At 37.3% G+C, this 25821-nt stretch overlaps 1 protein-coding gene and 1 long non-coding RNA gene across 4 annotated transcripts; one reads left to right on the top strand and one right to left on the bottom strand.

Annotated features, from left to right (window-relative positions):
- Nucleotides 1-2: 2 nt before the first annotated feature.
- LOC118605329 lies at nucleotides 3-3255 on the top strand. 3 transcript variants are annotated; one of them, XR_004952081.1, is made up of 3 exons: nucleotides 3-458; nucleotides 1034-1176; nucleotides 1262-3255. It is a non-coding gene; the product is annotated as an uncharacterized LOC118605329 (long non-coding RNA). The 3 variants fall into 3 exon arrangements; XR_004952080.1 differs by having other exon boundaries at nucleotides 1034-3255; XR_004952082.1 differs by having other exon boundaries at nucleotides 3-153; nucleotides 1034-3255.
- A 1440-nt stretch (nucleotides 3256-4695) lies between these two features.
- On the bottom strand, nucleotides 4696-25491 carry DUSP11 (dual specificity phosphatase 11). The gene is made up of 9 exons (XM_016130669.2): nucleotides 25273-25491; nucleotides 23759-23834; nucleotides 20860-20991; nucleotides 15322-15445; nucleotides 11943-12003; nucleotides 10236-10282; nucleotides 9884-9959; nucleotides 9473-9643; nucleotides 4696-7895 (listed from the first exon to the last, which is right to left on the bottom strand). Exons 1-9 carry the CDS (start codon nucleotides 25371-25373, stop codon nucleotides 7700-7702), a joined length of 984 nt encoding a protein of 327 aa, XP_015986155.2. The 5' UTR covers nucleotides 25374-25491; the 3' UTR covers nucleotides 4696-7699.
- Between the last annotated feature and the right edge of the window lie 330 nt (nucleotides 25492-25821).

The raw sequence follows: 25821 nt of genomic DNA on the forward strand, positions 1-25821 counted from the left end.
ACTCCCAGGAGTCGCAAGGTCTTCCCGGGCGCCGCAAAAAGGTTCCGGGCCGCCTTCCCTGAGCCTTACATCCCCAGCCAGCACTGAGTCCCTTGAACGGCCGCGAGTGAGAGCTGAGCCTCAGACCATCACTTCTGGTGGTTGCAGTGTGCGGTAAGAATGCGAAGTGAAGTCTGGGTGCCAGTCTCGTCCTTCTCCCTCACCTTTACTGGGCCTTGGACGAAACTTCACTTTCTTCCTGTGTAAAATCCTGGTCAACATGCGCTCCACATACATGTCTCCGCTGGTTGACATTCAAGTGTTGTTTTTTTTTTTTTTTTTTTTCAGGGCTATTGGTGTTTCAGGAAGCGACACCCCTCAGAGGGAATTGGAGTCTCAGACAACCTTGTTAGAGGAAGGATAATTTATTGGCCTGCGGAGTGCGTGGGGTTACCACCACCATGCAGGAGCTCGCTTTGGTTAGGTTTATTACTGTTTATATAGCTCTGCAGTGTCCGTGCAAGGGGCGCGTGATTCCCTTGAGGTTTCACGTGTGCTTCATGACTCAGGATGGGATAGGGAGCTTCCCGGAGGAGGAATTTTCAGACCACTGTTTTTACAAGTCGTTTGTCTTGCGACATTGGCTTATCGGCACTGTTATAGGATTCTCAGAGAGACGCGACACCGAGGCTATAAGCAGGAAGCAGCACTTATTAATGCCAGCATCCGCTCACCAGAATCCTATCCAAAGGCTGAGCCCCAGTTGTAACATAACAGGCAGTTTTCTGCAGTTTGTTATTCCTACACAGCTACCAAGGACATTAGTTGGTTGGCAAGCAATGAAGCAATAGGTGTGTTCTGGAGAGTCCTTGAGGTATGAGAGGCAGCTATAGCAAAACATGTTAGCTGGAGAGTCCTGGAAGCAGGGAGAGGCCAGTTAGGAATTGGCTTTAACCAGCTTAGTCAGTCATTTCTGCAAGCTGTTCCTTTGCATTTTTCAGAATACCTCCTCTCCCCTCTTAGTGGGGCTCAAGCTACCTTTTTGCTCCCCTAGGGCTCATTTAGGGAGGATCTCGTAGATCCCACCATGCTCAGCGATTTGCCGTGGGTACTTAAGAGATAGATGACTACATTAATGAAGTCAACCTCTCTTCATCTACCAGGCTCTGGAATTTGGTTTGTCATCGCTGAGAGGAGGTAATCCCCTGAATAGGCTGGAGAGAATGTTTTTGCATATTCTTTATAGGTTGGGGCTCATCTTCATCAATACTTTCCTTTACAGAGGAATGCACTGGTTCATAGGAGTGAGCACAGCTGCCTTCCTTTACACTGGAAGACAGGTAAACAACAAATACAGCTGTTGTGTGCATTTGTGCTATGGAGGAAAAAATAAATGGGAGAAACTCCAAAAGTGAATGTGAGTATTACTATTTTAAATAGAATGGTTAAGAAATATCTCACCAAACAGGGCCATTTGAACAGTGCCTGGAGGAGGTCCGGAAGCAAGCTGAGTATATGTGGGAAAGCAGCACTCCAGGCACAAAGAGAGTTCAAAGGCTCTGAGACACATAACAAGGCCTTAGCCTGTTTTCAGGATAGCAAAGAGAAGCCTGTGGCTCGAACACAATGGCAATATATATGGGAGAAAATTATTTATCCTGACAAAAGACTGGTATCCAGATTCTGTAAAACTCTTACAACTCAAACACAAGAGAAACAACCCGATTAAGAATGGGAGATGTAATTGAACAGACACTCCACAATCGATATATGAAAGGTCAACAAAAACATGAACAGATGCTCAATGTCATTAACCATCAGAGATATGCAAATTGAAAACAAAATGAGATGACTACGCAAACACCCATGTGAGGACTACAATTTAAAAGACTGGTAATATCAAGTGTTGTCCAACATGCGGAACAACTGAAACCCTCATGTATTGCTGGTCTGAAGAAAACATAATAAAACCACGTTAGAAAAGACTTTTGCCAGTTTCTTGACAAATTACATATAATTTAATTATCAAAAGTTATTTTTAAAATACACCACACCCAGAAATTTCACTCCTTGGCATTTACCCTTGAGAAATGAAAACGTGTGTCCAAAGGATTATACTGCAACTGAGCAATAAATCAACTATTGCTACAAAGAATAACGGGTGAACCTTAAAATAATTATGGTGAATGAAAAAAAGATGTAAAAATAGTACATGCTGTATGGTGCCATTTATATAAAACTATAGTGACCGAAAGCAGATCAGTGGTAGCTTGGTTGAAGAGCCTGGAGTGGAAAAGGGGAATTACAAAGGGGCACATGGAAACTTTGGGTTAATAGGTATGTTTTATCTTGTAATGGTTTCACATCAAACATATCAAATTGTACACTTTAAAAACTGTACAATGTAATGTGTGTTAATTATATTTCTAAGGCTGTTTTAAAAATCACAATGAGACAACACTACATCTGTATTAGAACAAGAATAAAAGAAAAAACTGACATACAGTGCCGGTGAGAGTATGAGTAACTGGAACTCCTGTACCTTGTTGGCGGGGATGTAAAATTGTACTCTGGCAGTTTCTTATAAAATCAAACACACTCCAAAGCAGTAATCCCACTCTAAAGGAAAACATATGCTCATAAAAACCTGTACACGATATTTATAGCATCTTTGTTCAAAAGTCAAAAAGTAGAATAACCTAATCCTTTGCCTGGTAGGATAAACAAATTGTGGTAGATCCATATAACAGAATACTGACTAATGAAAAAGGAATTAACTATAGATCCACTCAGTGACACAGATGACTCTCAATTATAATGAATGAAAGAAGTCACATTCAAAAAGTCATATACTGTATGATTCCACTTACATGACATTCCAAAAAAGGCAAAACTACAAGGACCGAAAAGAGATCAGTGGTTGCCAGAGTCAGGTTGTTGGGAGTAGTAGGTTACAAAGTGACATGAGGGAATTTTCGGGAGTGATGAAACTACTCAATTATAGTTATAAAACTGCACATTATCTGTCAAAACTCATAGAACTATACACTAAAAAAAGAATGAGTTACCGTTTTTTAAAGTCACCTCAGATGTTAAAATGATCTTTACCTAAAGTTGCAGAAGAGAAATCATTATGCATCATAAAATTAGTTCAAAAGATCTGATTTAATGAAGTGTTAACTGAGAACTTTCATAAGATCAACCTTGTTCTCTTCTGTAATACACAGGGCTTGCATAAATATGCATAACTCTTACCATCTGTTAATGTGGATCTAACCTTGGTAATATTATCTGAACAAGTGGATCCTGAAAGACACCCAGACTTCAAAATATGTTCCCATGTCATATGAAAATAACCTGCTAAATGAAACCTCTACTTCTTGAAAAACTGTTACCTTGGATATAACTGACCTTTCTCAATTCCCAAAAGGTATAAATATTTGTAGGACTGCAATGTCAAATTGGTAGAACTCTGATACTTCCCACTGTTAGGTGCATGGTTGATCAACTAAAATGATGACTCTGCCAGATTAACAAATATTTGACTGTCTTACCTAGGTCCTCTAGAAAGCAGAGCCTAAGGCAAGGAATAAAGTGCCGGTGTTTTATTTGAGTGGTGATGGTGAGGAAAAAGGAAAGTGAAGCACAGAAAGATGCAAAACAATGTAAGGTAATGGATTTCCTCACTGAGCCAGAAAGACACACTGGTTGGCATGAGTGTTCACTGACCAGGCTGGACTTCCTCTGGACTTGAAAGGAAAAACCATTCCTGAGAGTGGTCTACAGGAAACAGGAGGGGGAATGTACCTGCCAAACTCCTCCTGTGTTTTGTGTTCCATTTATCAAGTCAGCTGTGGGAGCTGACTCTTCCACACTTCTGATCATCATTTCACTCAGATCCTGTGGCATTTCCTCCAAACCTAAAATGGAGGCATGACTGAGCAGAGAGACAGCTTGCTGGGGGTGTCATGACAACCATGCAGGCCCAGTTTAACCTGGGCTCTGGTCAGCTTGGAGAGCACAATAAGGTTTGCTGGCAAGGTAATGAAGAGTGCGGTCTAGGTGGCAGATGGCACGATCATGAAAGGGGGGGTTGAAGAAATGTGAGACCATGCTTAGAACCGGTTTCATATAACAGGATACACAAATTAAATCAATGCTAAATGTTGAAAGTAGGTACTGTACAGAAAAATAAATTAGTAGGGGAGTAGAGTTGGGAAAAAAGGTTTTACTGAGGGGATGGGGCTTCAAAAATGAGAATGATTTGCTCACAGAGACCGCAGGAGAGCTATTACGGCCAAGCAACAACCTGAAAGACAAAGACATGGTGGCAGAAATGTGTGCAACATAACACACTCAGAAAATGGCTGGCACACTAATAAATGGAGTGGGACAGGACAGAAGCTTTGAAAAGTCAGCTGGGAGTCAGATCACAGAAGACTTCGACGAGGAATCAGAAGTGGATTCTGAAAGCCAAGAGCCACTCAAGATTTCCAAGAGGGGAATAATATGAATAAGTATGTCTGCAAGACATAATTTGGGGGCAGTTTTTAGAAGTAGATTAGAAAGGGGTTCAGAGAAGACTCTGGATAGGGTCTCTCTCTATAGTAGGAGTGTTTGTGATTGACCCTCTAAGACCAAACCATGACTTAGGGTATTCAATGGCATATACTCCCAGGAAATGATGCATAAAAATTAAGATTACCAGACTGAGGGTAAACCCCAAACCCAATTTTATTGACTTATTTACAGTCTCATTACATTGGCTGGGTTGAACTCATGCTTATATCTCTACTCCCTACTCAAAATGACAGTAAAGGAATTTTTACAGAAGAAAAACTCAGAAGAGAATGGGAGATATGACAAATGGTACATGAGAGAGCGCAACAAAATTATTAGAGATGGTAATGGTCACAATGGGGAAAAATTAAATCTAAGTGAGTAAAGCATGGGAAAGTAAACACAAAGTAAGCTAACCCCCTCACTCCAAATCCACAACACAACCAGGGCTTGGAATCCATCTGCCTTAAATGCCTCAATCCTAAGTACAGAAAAATGGGCAAAGGTCACCAGATATTTCAATAACACCTTTAACATGAAAGATAGGCATCAGCAAAACAGGAAAAAAGAATAACCTAACCATAATTGATAACTTCAGAGAAAAATAATATGTTCTTTAAAAAAGAATCAATTCACAAATACGTGCTCCTCCAACATGTACATCACTGACATTGTGTATTTGTTAAGTCTTAAAACAGGGATGAGGACTATGATAAAAAATTGCAGTTTTAATGTGTACTTGTTACAGTTAGTGGTGATAATCATTTGTCAGGGCATAGGTTCCTTGCAATATTAAAACCTAAGATTTTTTTCAATGAAGTACTTGGGAAAAAATGCCATTTGGAAAGATTTCAAACAAAAACAAGTCTGATGTGTTTATCCTATCCACGTTAGAGCTGTTATAGTAGTATTAGAGAGCTGGGGGATGAATTAGTGACAGGTGCACAGAAAAGAGGCAAATAAATGAAGCAAGAAGGGGGGCGGGGAAGTGGTATAAGAAAAACATAATCGTGGGGGTGAATGATACTTACCTAGCAAATAACTTGAACTTAGAATATTGATTTAACCAAAAGTTGGGAAAATAATTACACTGAAAAGATGAGGTAACAGAAATGCACGTGTGGGTAGACACTGTAAAAAAGCTAAATCCTCATCTTCCACAAGAGGAAGTCAATAGATAATATGACAAATTGAAAATTCAATAAGTGGCAACATATGCATGATATTTAAATATACAGGCAAATACTAGAAAATCGCAAATACTTAGTGAATGCCTTTGGGGAGTGATAATCAAGTAGCTGGTGGCTAGGAATTATTCTTCTTCATGGTAATCTTGGTAGAGCTATTTGAATTTTAAACGTCTCATATGTGAGTTTTTTTTTTTTAATAAAAATAACTTTTAAAAGCTTAAACAGAACACTAAAGACCTTTTTGAAAAAGGAGTGGCTGGTCCTTTTAGTCAGAAAACTTTCAACGGAATGGTACGAGCTGAAGCCAGAACTATAGTGTGTTGAAGAATAAATGAGACAGGAGATACCAAAAGGAGACTAGTATTTAATAAGACTTATTGATAGCTGAAACAGAAGGGGGAATGGAAAGAGGAGACAACAGGGTAATGAAAGAATTTTGGAAGGTGGCAGTGCTTATATGATGGCTCTTCTGGCAATTCCTCCCTAGAAACTGCTTGCCGAGGAAATCCTTAGAACTATTAGACTCCTTAGATTCCCATACCTTCTCCTGCTTGTTCTTTTTTGCCTCACCAGTTGTCTTGCTTCCAATTTCTATCCAGTTGAGCTTTCATGATGTATTCGGGGGAACAATTCCACAAGAACCCCCTTTTATCAATAAAGGCTCTCATATCTCTATTAAATGTGGTGGGCAGAGAAAAACTACATGAACCATCCCTTAGATGAAGGGTAGCAACTTGACTGAGCTAATCAAAGACCAGGAGAGTAGCTGAGTTACAGCACTTCCTTAGGGTCAGGTTCCACATGTTGCTTATATATAAGAAAACAGAGAAAATAACTACCACATCACACATTCTGATACAAAGTTTCAAAATCAGAGGTTTTAAAAATGAAGCCAAGTTACTCAAGTATATTCATTAAAGACATACGAAGGCTTATGCTGTCATGATGGTGAGACACATACTTAAGCAACAGTTTCTAACTTCCTCTGCAGCTATAAACAAATAACACTCCCCCAAGTGATCCACCTACGTGTTCCAGAGGTATACCAGCAAAAGAGACAATTTGGAAAAAGTCAAGGTCAAGGCATCGCTGCCCTGTGAGAGGCAAGTGGAGATAGATCCCAGCAAGTTACGTTCAACAGAGCAGCAAAAACCCAGGAGCCATGCAAGTCTTCCCAGACACCCCAGGCTTTAAAGGTCGTATCCTTTAAAGCAACCTTTATAGCCTACGAAAGAGTTCCAGTTATCTGAATCGTTCTGCCCAGTTGACATCAATTACCCTGTCAGGTAAATTACCCAGCATTCTGGATTATCCATCAGTCTCTCTCCCCCAGTTGTGACAACCAATCCCTAACAGTTTCTCCACTCCTGTGTTAGATGGCATATCTGACAATTCGGTGAAAGGATGCTGGTCAAGTCCCACAACAGACTGCCAAAAACACTCTAATCACAAAAAGACCAGAACTAATTACAAATAATGATTAGGTTCAAAGAGCTTGTATCCCAGGTAGATCTTAATAGAAATCTTGAACAGGGAGGGGTAAAAACAATGATACCCTTAATGATCGGGTCAATAATAGAACATGACAGAAAAGAACATGACTAAAACTTTTTGTACACACACATTCATGTCACAAGTCTAGTCAAAAGGAAATACATAGAAAAGTTAGAATTGAAAAAAATTTAAATTTAAAAACATTATGTTCAATGGATGTTCTTTATTACTTTGTTATAAAATAACATCTTCCTTTAAAAACCATTAAGGCTGAAACCACAGATTACTTCTTTCACTGTTGCAAGTAACGCGAGTTTATCAGCAAAGAGTTAAGTATCAATGTAATTTTTCCTTAAGTTGGAACACATAAGGGAGAAACAGAACAGATTATAAACATCATTGGATCTTATAAAAATTCACCCCCGCCGTCTTCAGTCCTGTTCTGTCTCCAGATAAATGTCCAGGATAGGTTTGTGTCATTCGGTCCATCCACAGAAGGTTGGATAGGACAGTCCGTGGTAACTGTCAGAATACCACCTCTGATTCTGGACTACTCGGCTGGCATTTGGCTTTATATTCCAAGAGTACCTCCTCTGTGAGTGGTTCTCTCCAGGGGGACCAGGAGGAGGGTTATGACCTCTCTGGTAAACATTCTGATTCTGTGAACACTTTCTTAAAAATAAAAAATAATAAACTATTATCAGTTTTTAAAAATACATAGTGAGCTTTAAAAAATTATACATAGACACTCTAGTTCTACTGTTTTCTAAATGTGTGACCTCAGCAGATAAACTGCTTAATCTTTGGACTTCTTAGTTTTTTATAAAATGGAGTTACTAACACCTTCCATCTTCACGGGTTGTTTTGAAGGTAAAGTAAGAAAACATACTTAAATTACCTACCATAATGCCTCAGTACACAGCAGCTTCCCAGGAGCCTTTCTCTCTCTCTCTCTAAAGAGATAAATGCCGACACTACTCTAATCAGATACTTTCTCCCCAAGTCTGGCAGGTTGACATGAGACAGAATAAGCTATATCTTTTTGAAAATATAAAGCTGCTTTCTCTTTATAAATAAATGGATATCTAATTCAACGGGTAATGTTCCCCTAGCATCTTTTTTGACTGCTGAATCATAACCTATTCTTTTCCCTTACTATAAGTGACCTATCGCTTTCATTGGCTTTAAAAAATGTCACAGTATAGACATAATAATTTGCCTGCCTATTTTCTGTTGTTAGTTATGCAAGCTGCTATCTATGTCTTCACTACTGTACATAACGCTGGAATTACCATCTCAGAACATGTAATATCATATCCTGAGCACCTAGTCCAGTGTCTGATACATAGCAGGGAGGTTTTAGAAGTGTGCTGAATGACTGAATTTACCTTTCTCCATAGTTTGAAGTACCAGTCTTAATGTGGAATTACCAGGTAGAAGCATTTTTATGGATATTAAAATTACGTTTCAAAAGGATACCAATTTTCAGTGCCACTGGTATCACGAGCAACATTTTTCTAAACAGTTTACATCTTCTAAAAGTGCCAACATCTTTTTCAAAGTGTTCGCATACAATGTGCTAAAGTACTTCCATGTAATAGTCAACAACGATCCCTATGAGCTAAGTATTGTAAACATTTCCAACAAATCGACGAAAAAGTAGAAATTAGAGATCTTATCCAAGATCACGTGGTAGGTGAATGGCAGAGCCGGGGTGCAAATCCAGGTCCAGCCTGACAGCCATCACACTGGACTGCTTTATCAAAAGCTATCGCTGAATTAAGAGGCTAAGAATAGGCTATTATAACTGTTTTCCCCATTTCCCAAGTGAAAACTCTTTCGCGATTTCTCTGTTCGGATCCTCTGCAAATTTGTTTACTGGAATTTTACTATTTCCCCTGTAATTTCTATGTCCTCTTTAAATAACAACCTTCTTTATTCTGAAAACTATACCACTATTAATGTAGACAAAGTATGTAGGATCCTTTTTGGCAGTCACCAAATTGTTGTTGGGTTAAACTAAGTTTAGAATCAAAGAAAATTTCTATGTCTGATTCCTAATTGCCTCCCACTTTCCCAACCTATACTTGATTTTCCGACTCTAAATGCAAAATATGGAGCAAAAGATACCTCCTGATTGGCACTGATCAGCAAGAAAGCACCAAGTCCTCACCATTATAATGTTTTGTACTAATTAGTAACATTATTCACTCCTATTTTGATTCTAGAAAAAGGGAAAGCAGAGATACCTTACTGACCGCATGTCTTGGGTCCTGGTGTGGAAGTGCCGAGAAGGTGTTGTGTGGCCCTGGGCCCAGTGCATGTTATTCCTCGGTCCTCGGTTAATGATGTGCTTAGTGGTGTGGACATATGTTGAGTAGTGACAGCCACTGGATCGAGACACACTGGAATCCCAGTCCCTGGAAGAGAATGTGTTTACATACAATGTTACTGGTTTCTAATTTTAGTAGCTGATTGAGTGTCTATATTTTGGCCCATGAAATAACAATCCCATCCTCCCTATCTCTCCCGCTCCCTGTTCCTATTTGTGTGTGGTTTCCCTGAGCAGGTACACAAGCTACAAGAAGAATACATATGTGTAACTTAAATGTAAAAACAGATCTCCTAACCACAAATCTCACATATAAAATGCAACCTACTTTCTGATGGGACCATTCTGAAGGTCTTCAATGTAGTTTTGTCTCTCTAAGCAATGTCCCCGGCACCTATTGAATACTGAGAAGTAGAAAAGTGTTAGAAATAACTATACAAAAAGCAAATCTTTTCCAGAGAAAGCAGATCAAAGCCAAAATCCACTGACTAATTATGCAGGCTGTTATACCTCACTATTTCCAGATACACTTCTTTTTAAACTTTTGGCTATAGATTATCTTATGTCAGAATAAATGAATTACAATCCTTTCTTTTTTCCATAACATTTTAGAAATTCATCTACAATTCTACCTTCAACTTTTATAGAAAGGGAATAACACTGTCAACCCTCATACTTACATTCAATTGCATCATCTGGCCTCATGCCTTCTACATCAATCAAATATCTAACAAAACAACATAACTTGAGTTATTTATATATAAAAAGAAAAACATCAATAATTTTCAGAAAAGATTCAAATCACTTACAAATATAAAATCCTAGAAAAATATCAGCACATCCAATCCAATAATTATTAAAGAATATACCATGACCACAAAAAAGGTTTTATTCCAAGAAAATCTATTAATAAAATTGATTGTAATACAACAAATTAATAAATGAAAGAAGAAACTTACTTAGTATGACAGAGTATTTACCAGGAACCAACAAATAGCAAAAGACAAATGGGAAAAATACTATTATCATATCTAAAAAATATTATCTAACCCAAAAGTATGGTCCAGGAACTTAGGAGTCACCATCATCACTGTCAGCCATTTCTTCCTTACTCTCATCTTCAACCCACCACCAATAGTAATGATATTACCTACATATCTCTAGAATATGTCCATACCTTTCCACTAAAATGACCACTATGCCCTGGTCCAAGCCACCATTGTGCTTTGATTTCCACAAAAGCCTCCCAACTTGTCTATTTGGTTTTCTCTTTGCCCCCTGCATTGTATTCACACTGAGTACCAAAATGACAGGTTGAAAATGCAAAAACTTGATTATGTTCTACAAACTCACCCTCAACAAAAAAAAAAAAACTCAATGATATTCTATTACTCCTAAGTTAAAGTCCAAAACCTTAAAAATAGGCCTCCATGATGTAGCTCCTACCCATGCTTCCAGCTCCATTTTAATGCCCTACTTCCCCTTTGGTCTAGCCTCCCTGGCCAATTACTTCAACACAGCATATACTTTCCTGTTATAGGGTCTTTACTGTCCCTGAATTCTCTCCTCAATGTACCTATCCTATTAATACCTACTCATCCTTCAGATATCAGCTTGAACATACCCAGGGAAACCTTCTCTAATCTCCATGATGTGGTTAAATCCTATTAATATGCTCTCATAGTACCATGTTCTGCTTCTTCTTGGTATGGTCAGAGCTGTAATTCTATATGCATCTATGTGATTCTTGAATAGGTATTCCCTCTCTAGACTGTTAGGGTCTACAAAGAGCAGGTTGAGTCTCTTTGTTCATGAAGTCTCACAAGTCTTTTTGCTAGCATCCAGCACAGTGCTTACACATAAGAGAAATTCAATAAATATTTCCTGAACGAACAAACATAAATCACTACACTGTAGCAACATCCACAAAAAGCGTAAGGGCATAAAATCTTTGATTCAGAAGTTCCATTCCAAGTTAATTATTTCTGAGACAATAAAATATATATTCAAAGGTGATCACAGAGGAATATTTAGTATTTCAATGTTTTATATCAAAAATCTTCTGACTGTAAATTCATCAGTAAGCAAAAGAACAATGTCTTTAAAAAGAACTAGGTCTCCAAATACTTTCATAGGAAGATGTCCACCATATATGAAATTATAAAACAATGTCTAAATATTATACTATTACACATATATGCTTATATCTGCATTTTTTAAGTCTGAAAAAATAGGTACTAAATTATTACTGTGGTAATCTAAATGGGGGACAAGATTGTCTCCTACTTCATACATTTCTACACTGATTGCATTTTTGCAACTTGATTACATTACTATTTAAAGAAAACAACTTAAACACAGTCTGCCTCTTGGAGTTGGCCACTTGCCTGCAGATGAGGTAGCCAGTTCTGTTTAAACCATGGGTACAGTGAACACCAATAAGTTTGTCTATAAAACAAAGAAAACAGAGTTAAATGAAGTAGATACCCTAAAAACAACTTATACAATTTTTTGAAGAGTAACAGTTACCATAATTCTACAACTACCCCGAAAGTAACTCTGAAGAAAAGTGTTTTTCTCTGAAAAATTTTGCATAGCCCTCAATTAGACACAATAGTATAAACTGGTGAAGGCCTGGTCAGGTACTAACAGTAAAAATGCACTGACACAAACCCATTTGTCTTAATATAGAGTGCTCATTGGTAATTGATTTAATTATAGAAAAAGAGAGTTAAAGAAAAACAGGCTATAAAAAGAATGAAATTTGCTTCTGAGTGAAACAAATGGAATGCCTTCACTTTTAATACCGAATATTAATAAGAAAGGACAGTTTCAGTAGTACTCTTGAGTTCCCTGGGTGCTTCCATGCCCTCTCTCTCATTTGCTGCTTCTCACCTGCCACACAGGTCTACGTGTCCTGTGAAGTACGCACTCAGGTAAACTATAAAAACAAGACCTGGTGATGTAAGCCCAGGTTACACAGCAGGTGAATAGAACAAAGACGAGAATCAAGTCTTAAGATTTTTCCAGCTATGCCAATGGGATTTCTTAGTCTATCATTTAAAAAAATTATGAGAAATAATGAAAACAACAACATGTAATTGATCTCTGCAAAATTTATGCCTATGACTAGGTGGTGTCTGATAGGAAGGTATTTGTCATCTTCTGCCTCGATTACTACCTCACTACATCTAATCTGTTCTCTTTCGATTGATCCTCCATATGGAAGATATTGTCTTTCTAAAATATATACTTGGCTGGGCTGCTCCCTTGCATAGATTAAAGCCCAAATGTTTGGCACAGCATTCAGAACTCTTAATAAACGAATATCAGTCTGGCTCTCCAACTGAACTCTAAGCGCACAATGATCTGAACTATGACTTACAGGGACCCACATGACGAACCGCCCTTCTGCCTCTTGCCTACCTGTCTGATTCCACTTTCTACTGCTCTGACCTCACTCACTCTCCCCGCTCCAGTCACACTGGCCTCCTCACTATTCCTCAAACATGCTGAGGACAATCATGTCTCAGAGACTTTGTATCTATTCTTCCCTCTGCTTTAGAACACTACCCACACTGTCTTCCCAGACATGCAATGGCTTGGTTCCTTCCTTCCATGAATGCTCTGCTAAAATATCTTAACAGTCAGGTCTTCCCTGATCACCTACTATATCCCTTCACCTCTTTCTTTATTCTGTTTCGTTATTCTCCAAAGCACTTATCACCATCTGACATTCCATATACTCACTTTTTTCTCTCTCTCTGCCACTAGAATGTAATGTATGTAAAGACAAGAACTTTCTCCTGTTCCTACTTCCTGGAACAGCGCCTTCAACTTCAAAAGTGTTATATAAATATTTGTTGAAAATGAACATATGAATTCTATGCCCTTTCAGAGGTGGCACCAGAAGCCACCTCTCCATGCTACAAATTCAAGTCCTGAGCCTTCTGTACCTGTTCTATCCTTTAAATACCTGAGCTGTCCTTTAAAATCTTCTAGCAAAATCCTCTTTCACTCAGCTCAGCTAGAACACTGCCTCCTCAGTAAGGCCTTCCTCAATCTCTCTTCTATATTCCCAATGCATTTAATTTATTCTTTTATTATAATTAACCCACTGTCTTATAATTACCACATTTATCTTCCTAAATAAGTATGAATTTCTAATAAAGATTGCTATTCACCTCTGAATCCCTGTACCCTAATCATAAAACTAAAAGGCTCTCATGTGGTTACTGAATCAATTTATTTTCTGAGTCCCTACCAGTTCTAGGGAGTGAACTGTGAAGGGCTCTCCCTTCATCAGTGAGTTTGGTATCTGTAGGAGGGGCATATAGCAGAAGTAGCCAAATGGATCATAAGCCAGATCCCAGGACCACTATGGCAAGGAGCACTGCAAGACACAGTAAAGTCAACATAACACAAGCAGAGGACCAACATGGAGGCCAGCCTATGCAACAGACTACACTCAGCTAACAGGTGAACAACCAAAATTACAAACACGTTCTCATACGATCTCATACAGATGGAACACTGTATAAAATGGTTTCCCACTGTATAAAAAGGACCCTGCAAACGGTGAGCAGGCCAACAGTTGGACTCTAACATCTTAAGAGGTAATGTTTTTGTGACTATGGTTTATACAAATGATAATTTACCTCCCCTGTAGATGCTGTGCTTATCAAAGGCAAAGTCCAGCCTCTCAAGTTTTAAAGTACAAGGGAGGTCTGTGACCAGGCCTAAAATAGGTAATAGCTGGTACCTACATTAAGCGACCACGTTACAGTTTGAAAATTTATCTTTAAACCCACTGGTCTCATCTCTCTCTCACCTCCCATCCCCTATTTTCCCATCTCTATCTACTCTCTGTTCAAATATATTCATACACACACACACACTCACATACATACACATATATACGTTTATGTGTATATGTGTGCGCGTGTGTGTGTGTATATATATATAAAATAGCATATTACAACGTGTCAGAATTACTTGAGTATATTCCTTAAGCTAAATTCAGAAAGAGGCCAAAACAAACACTTTGTCCTGTGGATGAGTGGCTTTCCAAAGAAAAAAGATACCTGTCTTAAAATACAGCAAATATTACATTCCTCCTGATAGATAGTTGCAAGAGGCAACTGAATCCTTAAAATTCATAAGCTTTTAAGATCTATTTTCAACAGAGTAAGGTAGATCTCAAAGCAGAACAAGAAAACGCCACCCCTTGAGTTCTTCCTGTCTGAAGTCTAAGAATAAGAGGTGGTAGTGTCCTTCCTTACTTGTTTTCCCAATGTGGGAAAACAGCAGAAACATCCTAAATATGTGTGATGAGGATGCAATCCCACTGGTCCATTCCATTTTGTTCTGCTTCTAGCTGTCTATCTCACTCCAAACCTTGTCTTTTTAAATTTCTTCTATATACTCTAAGATGCTGAGATTCTGATCTTTTCTTCCACCCAACTCTCACCTCTTAACCAACAAATAAGAGAACATTTTTATTTTATGACGTATCTTCCATTCGAATTTTTTAAAAAAGAGATGAGCTAGTTCAGTTCATATTTTGCACTAAATTCAGTTTCCAAACTGAAATGTTTATTTGCAACCATAAAAAGGAAAAACACCTTACTCTATTAGCACCACCTGATATGTCCACATGATCAGACACAAAAGGTTGAATGTCAGAACTATTAAAAATATTAAAAATCCCCAACCCCATTCAAAATGCAAACCAAAGTTCATGTGGGGGAAAAAAAAACAACTTACCATTATCTTTATTTTCTTTCAAAAACCCATTAACGGCACATTTGAATTTAAAAATAGTGTCATCATCAGGTACCTGATGCCCAACTGTATAAATTTTTAAGTAAGGAATAGTTTCTGGTAAGTCCTATAAGGCAAAACCATGAATATATGTGTTATTTCATTTGTAGAAAGAATTAAAAATTAATTAGAAGACCCAGAGTACAAACTAAGAGATTATAATAATCTCAGTTTGTCAGTAATTCTGATAAGAAAGCCATTTTTTCCAAAGCTGCTTCAACCAGGAATCATTTGATTTTCATTAAAACTACAGAATGGATAGCCAATAGGTATACAAAACTGAAAGCAAAATTTGTGTAAATGAATGTATATATAACTAAATATTGTATACATATTTTACATTTCAAGGGCCATAAAGCTACTATGATTAAAGCAGAATAGAGCCAGAAGAACTTGGATTTGAATTGTGAGACAGAGCAAATACCAGGCACTACTGAGAAGTGGTATTCTTGGGGTAGGAGATAGTAGATACTGATAAAAGCCATAGAAACCATAAAAAATTAGACAGAAATGAGGAATACAATAACTAAAATGAAGAATACACTAGAAGGATTCAACACTAGAAGGATTCAATAGTAGATTGGACGAAGCAGAAGATTAAATCAGCGAATTGGAAGACGAGGTATTAGAATACACCCAATCAGAACAACAAAAAGAAAACCAAATTTAAAAAAATGAGGATAGTTTAAGAGACATCTGGGACAACATGAAGCATAAAAATATCCGGATCATAGGAGTATCTGAAGAAGAAGAGAGAGAGCAAGGGATTGAGAATCTATTTGAAGAAATAATGACAGAAAACTTCCCTAACCTGGCAAAAGAATTAGACACACAAGTTCATGAAGCACAGAGTCCCAAACAAGAGGAATTCAACAGATCTACACCAAGACACATTATAATTAAGATGCTAAAGGTCAAAGACAAAGAAAGAATCTTAAAAGCAGCAAGAGAAAGGAAGCTAGTTACTTACAAGGGTCCCCCATAAGAATGTCTGCTGGCTTTTCAATGGAAACTTTGCAGGACAGAAGGGAATAGCAAGAGATACTCAAAGCTATGAAAAACAAGAATCTACAACCACGGATACTCTACCCAGCAAGTCTTTCAATTAAAATGGAAGGTGAGATAAAGAGCTTCGCAGACAGGAAAGAGCTTAAGGAATTCATCACTAACAAGCCAGCATTACAAGAAATATCAAAGGGTCTTCTGTAAAAAGAAAAAGGGTAAAAAAAGAAAATAAAAATGGATTAAATGCTCCAATCAAAAGACATAGGGTGATCGAAGAAATAAGAAAACAAGACTTATGCATATGCTGTCTACAAGAGACCCACTTCAGATCAAACAACACTCACAGACTGAAAGTAAAGGGATGGAAAAAGATATTTCACACAAATGGAAATGAAAAAAAGCCGGGGTAGTAATGCTTATATCTAATAAAATACTTTAAAGCAAAGGCTATAATAAAAGACAAAAATGGGCACTACATAATGATATAGGGATCAATAAATCAAGAGAACATAACCATAGTAAACATATGTGCACTCAACATAGGAGCACCTACATACATAAAGCAATTATTGACTGACATAAAAGGAGAGATCAGTAGGAATACACTTATAGTAGGAGACTTTAATACCACACTGATACCAATGGACAGATCTTCCAGACAAAGAATCAACAAGGAAACAATGGGCTTAAAAGACACACTAGAACAGATGGATTTAATAGACATTTTCAGAGCATTTTACCCCAAAGCAGCAAAATACACATTTTTCTCACATGCACATGGAATATTTTCAAGGACAGACCACATGTTAGGACACAAATCAAGTCTCGATAAATTTAAGAAGACTGAAATCATATCAACCATCTTCTCTGATCATAATGGTATGAAACTAGATATCAACTACAAGAAAAAAACTGGAAGATACATAAAAACATGGATACTAAATAGCATGTTATAAAACAACATTTGGGTTATTAATGAGATCAAGAAGAAATCGAAAGATACCTAGAGACAAATGAAAATGAAAACATGATGACTCAAAATTATGGGACACAATGAAAGCAGTCCTAAGAGGGAAATTCATAGCAATACAGGCCTATCTCATGAAACAAGAAAAAGCTCAAATAATCACTCTAACCCTACAATTAAAAGAATTAGAAAAAGAGCAGCAAACAAAGCCCAAAGTGAATAGGAGGAAGGAAATAATGAAGATCAGAGCAGAAATAAATGAAATATAGTCTAGAAAAATCATACAAAAGATCAATGCAATCAAGAGTTGGTTCTTTGAAAGGATAAACAAAACTGACAGACCCTTAGTCAGACTCATCAAAAAAGAGGACTCAAATAAATAAAATCAGAAATAAAAGAGGAGAAATAACCACAGACTCCACAGAAATAAAATGAATTATAAGAAAATACTACGAGCAATTACACACCAACAACAAATTGGACAATCTGGAAGAAATGGACACATTCATAGAAACATACAATCATCTCCCAAGACTGAGTCAAGAAGAAACAGAAAATCTGAACCGACTGATTACCACCAATGAAATAGAATCAGTAATCAAAAACCTACCCCCTCAAAAAAGTCCTGGACCAGATGGTTTCAAAGGCAAATTTCACCAAACATTCAAAGAATTAACAACTTATTCTTCTCAAACTATTCCAAAAAATTCAAGAAGAGGGAAGGCTCCTTAACTCCTTTTATGAGGCCACCATTACCTTGATTCCAAAACCAAAGACATTACAAAAAAAACTATAGGCTGGTATCTTTTATGAACATTGATGCAAAAATCCTAAATAAAATATTAGCAAACCAAATTCGGCAATACATTAAAAATATCATACACCATGATCAAGTTGGATTTATTCCTGGGATGCAAGCTTGGTACAATATCTGCATATCAATTAATGTGATATACCACATTAACAAGTGGAAAGATAAAAACCGTATTATCATATCAACAGATGCAGAAAAAGTGTTCAAGAAAATCCAGCATCCATTTATGATAAAAACTCTCAGCAAAGTGGGAATAGAGGGAACATACTTCAACATAATAAAGGCCACATATGACAAACCTACAGCTAACATCATATTCAACAGGAAAAGGCTAAAAGCATTTTCTTTAAGATCAGGAACAAGACAAGGATGCCCACTTTTACCACTCCTCTTCAACATTGTATTGGAAGTTTTAGCCACAGCAGTAAGACAAAAAAGAGAAATAAAAGGCATCTGAATTGGAAAGGAAGAAGTAAAACTCTCATTATTTGCCAATGACATGAAACTATATATAGAGAACCCTAAAGATTCCACCAAAAAACTGCTAGAACTGATCAGTAAATTCAGTAAAGGAGCAGGTTACAAAATAAACATTCAGAAGTCAGTGGCATTTTTATACACCAATGATCAACCTTCAGAAAGAGAAATTAAGACAACAATCCCATTTACAATTGCATTGAAAACTATAACACACCTGGGAATCCAATTAACCAAGAAGGTAAAAGATCTATTTTCAGAAAATTATGAGTCACTGAAAAAAGAAAGTGAAGAAGACACAAATGAATGGAAGCATATATTGTGTTCATAGGTAGGAAGAATCATCATGGTTAAAATGGCCATACCACCCAAAGCAATCTATAGATTCAATGCAATCCCTATCAAAGTATCAATGGCATTTTTCAGAGAGCTAGAACAAAGAATCCTAAAATTTATACGGAGCCATAAAAAACTCAAATAGCCATGATAATCTTGAGAAAAAAGAACAAAGTTGGAGGTATCACACTACCTGATAGCAAACTGTACTACAAGGTTACAGTAATCAAAACGGCAAGATACTGGCATAAAAACAGAGGCATTAATCAATGGAATAAAATAGAGAGTCCGGAAATAAATCCACGCCTCTATGCTCACTTAACATATGACAAAGGAGATAAGAATATACAATGGGGTAAAGACAGTCTCTTTAATAAATGATATTGGGAAAACTGGACAGATGCATGCAAAAAAAAAAAAAAAAAAAAGCTGGACCATCTTCTTACACCGTATACAAGAATAGACTCAAAATGTATTAAAGACTTAAATGTAAGACCTGAAACTATAAAACCTGTAGAAGAAAACATAGGCAGTAAACTCTCTAATATTACTAACAGGAATTTCTTTTCAGATATATCTTCTCAGGCAAGGGAAGCAAAAGAAAAAATAAACAAATAGGACTATAACAAACTAAAAAGTTTTTGTACAGCAAAGGAAATCATCAACAAAACAAAAAGACAAGTGACTGAATGGGAAAAGATATTTGCTAATGATACATCTGATAAGGGGTTAATAACCAAAATATATAAAGAACTTGTACAACTCAACAACAAAAAAAAACCAATCCAATTAGAAAATGGGCAGAAGATCTGAACAGATACTTCTCCAAAGAGGAAACACAGAAAGCTAATAGATACATGAAAAGATGCTCAAGGTCACTAACCATCAGAAAAATGCAAATTAAAACCACAATGAGATATCACCTCACACCTATCAGAATGGCTATCACCAATAAATCAAAAAACAAGTGTTGGTGAGGATGCGGAGAAAAGGGAACCCTCATACAGTGTTGGTGGGATTGCAAATTGGTACAGCTGCTATGAAAAACAGTATGGAGGTTTCTCAAAAAATTAAAAATGGATATACCTTTTGACCCAGCAATTGCACTTCTGGTTATCCAAAGAAAACCAAAACAATGATTCGTAAAAATCTATGCACTCCAATATTCATGGCAGCACAATTTACAATAGCCAAGATATGGAAGCAACCTAAATACCCATCAACAGATGATTGGATAAGGAAATTATGGTTCATATATACAATGGAATATTACTCAGCCATTAAAAAAAATTGAAATCCTACCATTTGCAATGACATGGAGGGACCTACAGGTTATTATGCTGAGTGAAATAAGTCAGAGAAAGATAAATACCATATGATTTCACTTATATGCAGAATCTAAGGAACAAAAAGAACAAACTAATCAAAAATAGACTCACAAACATAGTGGGCAATTTGGTGACAGACAAAGGGGAGGGGGGTTGGAGGGCTGGGAGAATGGGGTGAAGGTTTAAAAAAGTACAAATTAGTAGTTAATAGATGGTCATGGGGATGGGGAACACAGCATAAGGAATGTAGTTAGCATTAATATGATGGCTAGATGGAGGGCCAGGGGAGGAAGGGAGCAACTGCAGGGATTGTTTTATGAATTATATAGATGTCTAACCAATGTACTGTATACCTGAAACTAATTTAAAGAAATTTGAAAGAAAGAAAGAGAGAGAGAAAGAACTGTGTAACAAAAGAAACCACTTGGTTCCCTTTTTGAAGTATTACCCACTAAAGACCTGGATTCACCTTAGCATAAGGTGATAATTACTGATTACTATGAATTATTATAGTATCCAAAAGAAGGTCCTTTTCAATTAAGGTTTCTATTTACCTCTGGTTTATAATAGCGGTGAGTGTATGTTAAGTCAATAATCAGTCCAAGTTCTTCATTCTGTCCTTGAATTTTGTTAAAAAGATCCAAGGGAGAAAAACGTTCTTCTGGAGTAAGATTCTCTTCAAAACTCTGTCAGAGAGAAGAAATAATAACAAATAGCAAAATTGTGCTTAAAATCTTTTATTATCCATTTATTCAAGCCCTGTGATGCTAACATACAATGAGATTCAAAGGAATGTTTTCACTTTTTTCTGAAATTTACAAGTTATATTACAATCCTTTCTTCCAGAGTGGAGGGAAGAAAATAAGCTCACATCTATGTTTATTTGTGTTTGTTTCATGTTGATCCCCTAACCAGACTATAAACTCCAAGAAGGCAGGGACCTCAATTTTGTCCACCACTGTATCTCCAGCTCCAAGTGGGGTGCCTATATATAGGCACTTATAAATACATCTTGAATGTCTATACATATGAAGAATGGGCCTTACTGTTAAATATTCTTGATGTATTTGATTTATTTACATATTCTGCTCCATTGATCTCATTGATTTTCAAGTGCCATCAAGTTTTTTTTAAAAAAAAAAAAACAGACTAGTTTTTAGAGCACATTTAGGTTCATAGCAAAACTGAGCAGGAAGTACAGGAAGTTTCCACTTATACCCTCTCTCCTTCACCCCACACAGCCTATCCAAGCATCAACATTCCATATCAGTGTGGTACATTTGTTAGAATCAACGAACCAACACTGGCACATCATTATCAATTAAAGTCCATACTTTACATTATGAGTCACTCTTAATGTTCTAATTCCAAAACTTTTGACCAATTTATGTATGACATGTATTTACCCTTATAGCAACACTTTCGCTGCCCTAAAAATCCTGTGCTCCAACAACTTTTAATATGGCATCATACCTGGTAGGGCTAGATGACCCACTTCCACCATTATTCTTTTTCAGAATTTTCCTGGCTATTTATTTTTCTATGTGAGTTTTAGAATCAGCCTATTTCAGACGCTGTTAAATTTATAACTTAGAAAGATTTAACAGATTTATGATGTTGAGTCTTTTGCATAATATTGTAAGTTTTGAAGAGTAAATTAATTACAAGGCATACAATCTTTCTAGTCAGTTTCTTTAAGACTTGGAGCTGATGGGTCAATTATCACCCCTAGCTATCTAAACAATAACTAACTTTAGATAACTAAATAAGTCACAACCTTTAGGAAGCCTTCCTTGATTAACCCTGCTATTATTTCCCACTCTTGAGAATTCCTAGGTATTTCTTGCCGTAGCATTTATTTGACATTTAACATATTCTATTTTATATTCCAGTATGCTGGAGTAGTGACTGTTAAGTATTGAGAATGCTTTTACTTGAGTGACTTCCATGAACACACAGGAAACCAATGCCACACTTCACTGCCATGAGTAATTCATCTCTGTAAGTCTACTGCATGAATAGGGTCTGCACTGGGAGAGGTTACACAGCTCTGTCATTCCCATTATGGTGCCTTGAACAATCCCAACGCTGAATAAAATCACTTGCATATACAGAGCTAGAAGAGGCTTTCTATGACGTCATACAGTAAAGATTTGCGGCCGTGTGGAAGAAAGGAAACTGAAGAGTCTCTTTTCTCTCTTGCTGATGTACTTTCAGGCACGAGCTAAGCAGGGACTCTTGTAAAATCTCAAGAATCCACTTTTAGAGGCCATAGAGTAGGGACTTGAAGAGGAGGAATAAAGGAGAAATGTCACAGCAACTGCAAATGTGGGTAAGGAATCCATTCATTCATTCAACCAAGACTTGTTAAATACTTATTATATGTCAAACATTATGCTTGGTGTTGGTGGATGTGAATGAGAACCATATGCATATCTTTATGAAATGACTAATTTTTAAGATGCAGAATTGACATATAGGTGAAAAAGGAACCCTGACCTAAGTCATAAATTAAATAAATGCTCAATATATTCAAAGTGTCCTTTTCCTGATGCCAATCCATGCTATGCTGGGCAGTTAGAGACACAGAATCTCTTCTCATCTTATTTATATTGATCAAATGCTTTCCCCACCTATTCCTTTCTTAGTTTTAAACAAAAACACAATTTTCAGAGTTTTTATGCTGAAATTCTGACCTTGCTGATTCAGGAGTTTTTTTGTTGTTGTTTTTTTGTTTGTTTTTGGTTGTGACAATACAAGCAAAGGGGTCTTACTCACACTTAGTGGGTGGGGTCATAGATGCTAGACATCTAGCCAAATTCAGAACAGTCCTACAAATGTGTCTCATACATGAATGACTCTTGAATGTCCTACCCAACACTCATATAGGTGAAAAAACTGTTCATAATTATCTAAGCCTTAGAAACTAATTCCATTTCACAACTGAAACAAAGGGTTTTTGCACAGTTTTAATGTACATTGGATTTTCCAGGACAGCAAATCATCTTACTAAATAAATGAAGACTGTACTTTGTTTTATTTGGCAGTCTACTCAGAGCTGTTCACTGCCATGGAAACTCCTACCACTAAGGCAATATAATCCATTTAGATCAGTCTTTATTTGCAGTTTTTGCATTCATAATGCAAGTAACTATTTCTTTATTTCCGGTATAGTCATCCCTAAACATTTACATACTGAAACATAAAATATATACTATTTTATTATAAATTCTTTTATTTAGTCTTTATATTATACTTATGCTGATTTTTTTCTTTAAAACTAAGTATGGAAGTAGGTCGTATTTATCTACAAATTTCATTTCAGGATAGTAAAGGGTGTATTACAAAGTATTTGCTATAAAGAAAGAAAATGGAGTGTGACGGGAATGAGAACCAGTGTTTTACATGGTTAATTCAGATTTCTGAAAGAATACTGAATTAACTTTTGCTTACCTTTTTCAAAGGAACTTTGAAAGCAATAAAACGAGTCCCAGGCATCCGCTGTCCAACTGGGAGATAGTCTTTCCACCTATTAATACATTTTTTGTTAGCCAAATTTTATGTTGGCCTGTCTTCCTGCACAGACTGAAGACTCCTTGAAAAGGGAAATCACAGCCCACACAGTAAGTCCCTTTTTTTCTCTTCATTTTGCTGCTCCATTAATTCAACCCCACCTTTGTTTCTGTTTCCCCATCTTAAAAACAGACACAGGGCAACAAAACAGGGCAAAGGTCTCAACAAATAAGGCATATCTAAAACCAGAGATGGCAGAACTTCTGTATCTCTAATAAAACCAAGCTTGGTCCTGAATATGAAGGCATCATTAATACTCACACATTGACTGAAATAGTTTACATTCAATTCCCTCACTTAAGTTTTAGTACTCATACAACTGATTCTATCAAATTCAATCAGTAGGGAAATTCAAATTGATGTTTTAAAAGAAAGCCAGATAGAAAAGGGATTGTAAGCTCACCTAATTCTAAGAGTCGCAGTGAAAAGTAATATTTGAGCTGACTTCTGTCAGATAAGTTAGAACTAACTAAGGTTAATTCAGTATATCAGAAGCATAGAAAGTTAGGGCAAACTGGCACGAGTTGGGGCTGGAGAAGCAGAAAGGATTCTAGACCATACAGTCTTAAAGGTCATGGTAAAGAGTTTGTTTTTATCCTTGAAACAATGTTTTTAGTGACATTTATGAGCAACGTTCCAATTTGCCTATTACAAAGATTTCTTGGGTGAAGGATGGATTGGAAGGAAACGAGCAGATATAGGTACACTACTTAGGACCTAACTGCAATAAATCAGGCAATGTCTTATTAAGTTGCTGATAGAAAGGAGGTGAAAGATTCAAAAGATTTTCAGGAGAGTAAATGAAGGGGACTTTATGAGGTATGAGATGGAGAAAACAAAGGTCTCAAGGAATAAAGAAGAGTTCACTGAACATATGAGCAATCTCAAAGTTAATCATTTGAACCTATAAAAATAGGAATCTCAAATAAGACCTGTTAGGAAGCAACAGTACGCCCCTCGTGATTCCTGGAAACAATACAAACCAACTCTTTCGCTGAAAAGTTCAGCGGTATAGGTGAGTTTTTTTTTTCACTCAAACTTAGTTATTACTCACATTTTCAGTGCCAAAAAAACAGCTTCAAGAATTCGGGGGACTCCATTTTGGCAATTCAAGGGTATCCCCAACACTGACGGTCTCACCTTAAAAGCAGTCCCTCTGCATTTTACCAGAGAGGCAATGACCAGAGCCTCTCTTTTAAAAAGATAAGAGAAATCCAAACATCACAGACGGTCCGTTTCAGCTACTGTGGGCGGAGCGGCGAATGGGTCAATACCTCCTAGCAAGGGACGGACCGGCCAAGCGCGCGGCAGTGGCAGGCAGACCACAAGAGATGAAGCCCGGGCCCAAGAGCTACGAGCTCGAAGGGCTATGTCCAGGGGCCGAGGCATGTTACCTTTCCGGGATGCGGTTTCCGCCCTTCGTCTTGGCTGAAGAATGTCCAGAAAAGACGCGACCCTGGCCCCAGCCGCCGCGGGCACGATGCCATTGGCTCATGTGGGCCCCAAGACGGCGCCCACCAAATGCCAAGAGCGCCAAAGACGCCAGTACAACTCCCTCGGTGTCAAAACAAGACAGTGAACAGGAAGCACCTAGGAAGCAACCCACGCAGTTCCCAGGCTCCTTTGCTACTGCACATGCGCCACCGCTCTTTATGATGACGTCATCGGAACCGCTGGCTGAGAAGCTTAATTAGTAGATAGGACTCTAGTGGCTACAGTGCCTTCCTTAGCCCGCAGCAGGAAGCACAGGTCGATGAGTTCACATACGTACCCTTCAGAATTCAAATACTCCAGGACATAGAATGAAAAGTTAACACCTATTCTCGCAGTTTCTTGTGTGGTTATTCTAGATCTGTCCAAGGGCTTATATTCACACTTATTCTATATTGTATATAAAAATTTGTACATATACATATATTCTCTATTTTTCACAAAAGCAGTAT

The sequence above is a fragment of the Rousettus aegyptiacus genome, unplaced genomic scaffold, assembly GCF_014176215.1.
Source record: "Rousettus aegyptiacus isolate mRouAeg1 unplaced genomic scaffold, mRouAeg1.p scaffold_m13_p_7, whole genome shotgun sequence".
Lineage (NCBI taxonomy): Eukaryota > Metazoa > Chordata > Mammalia > Chiroptera > Pteropodidae > Rousettus > Rousettus aegyptiacus.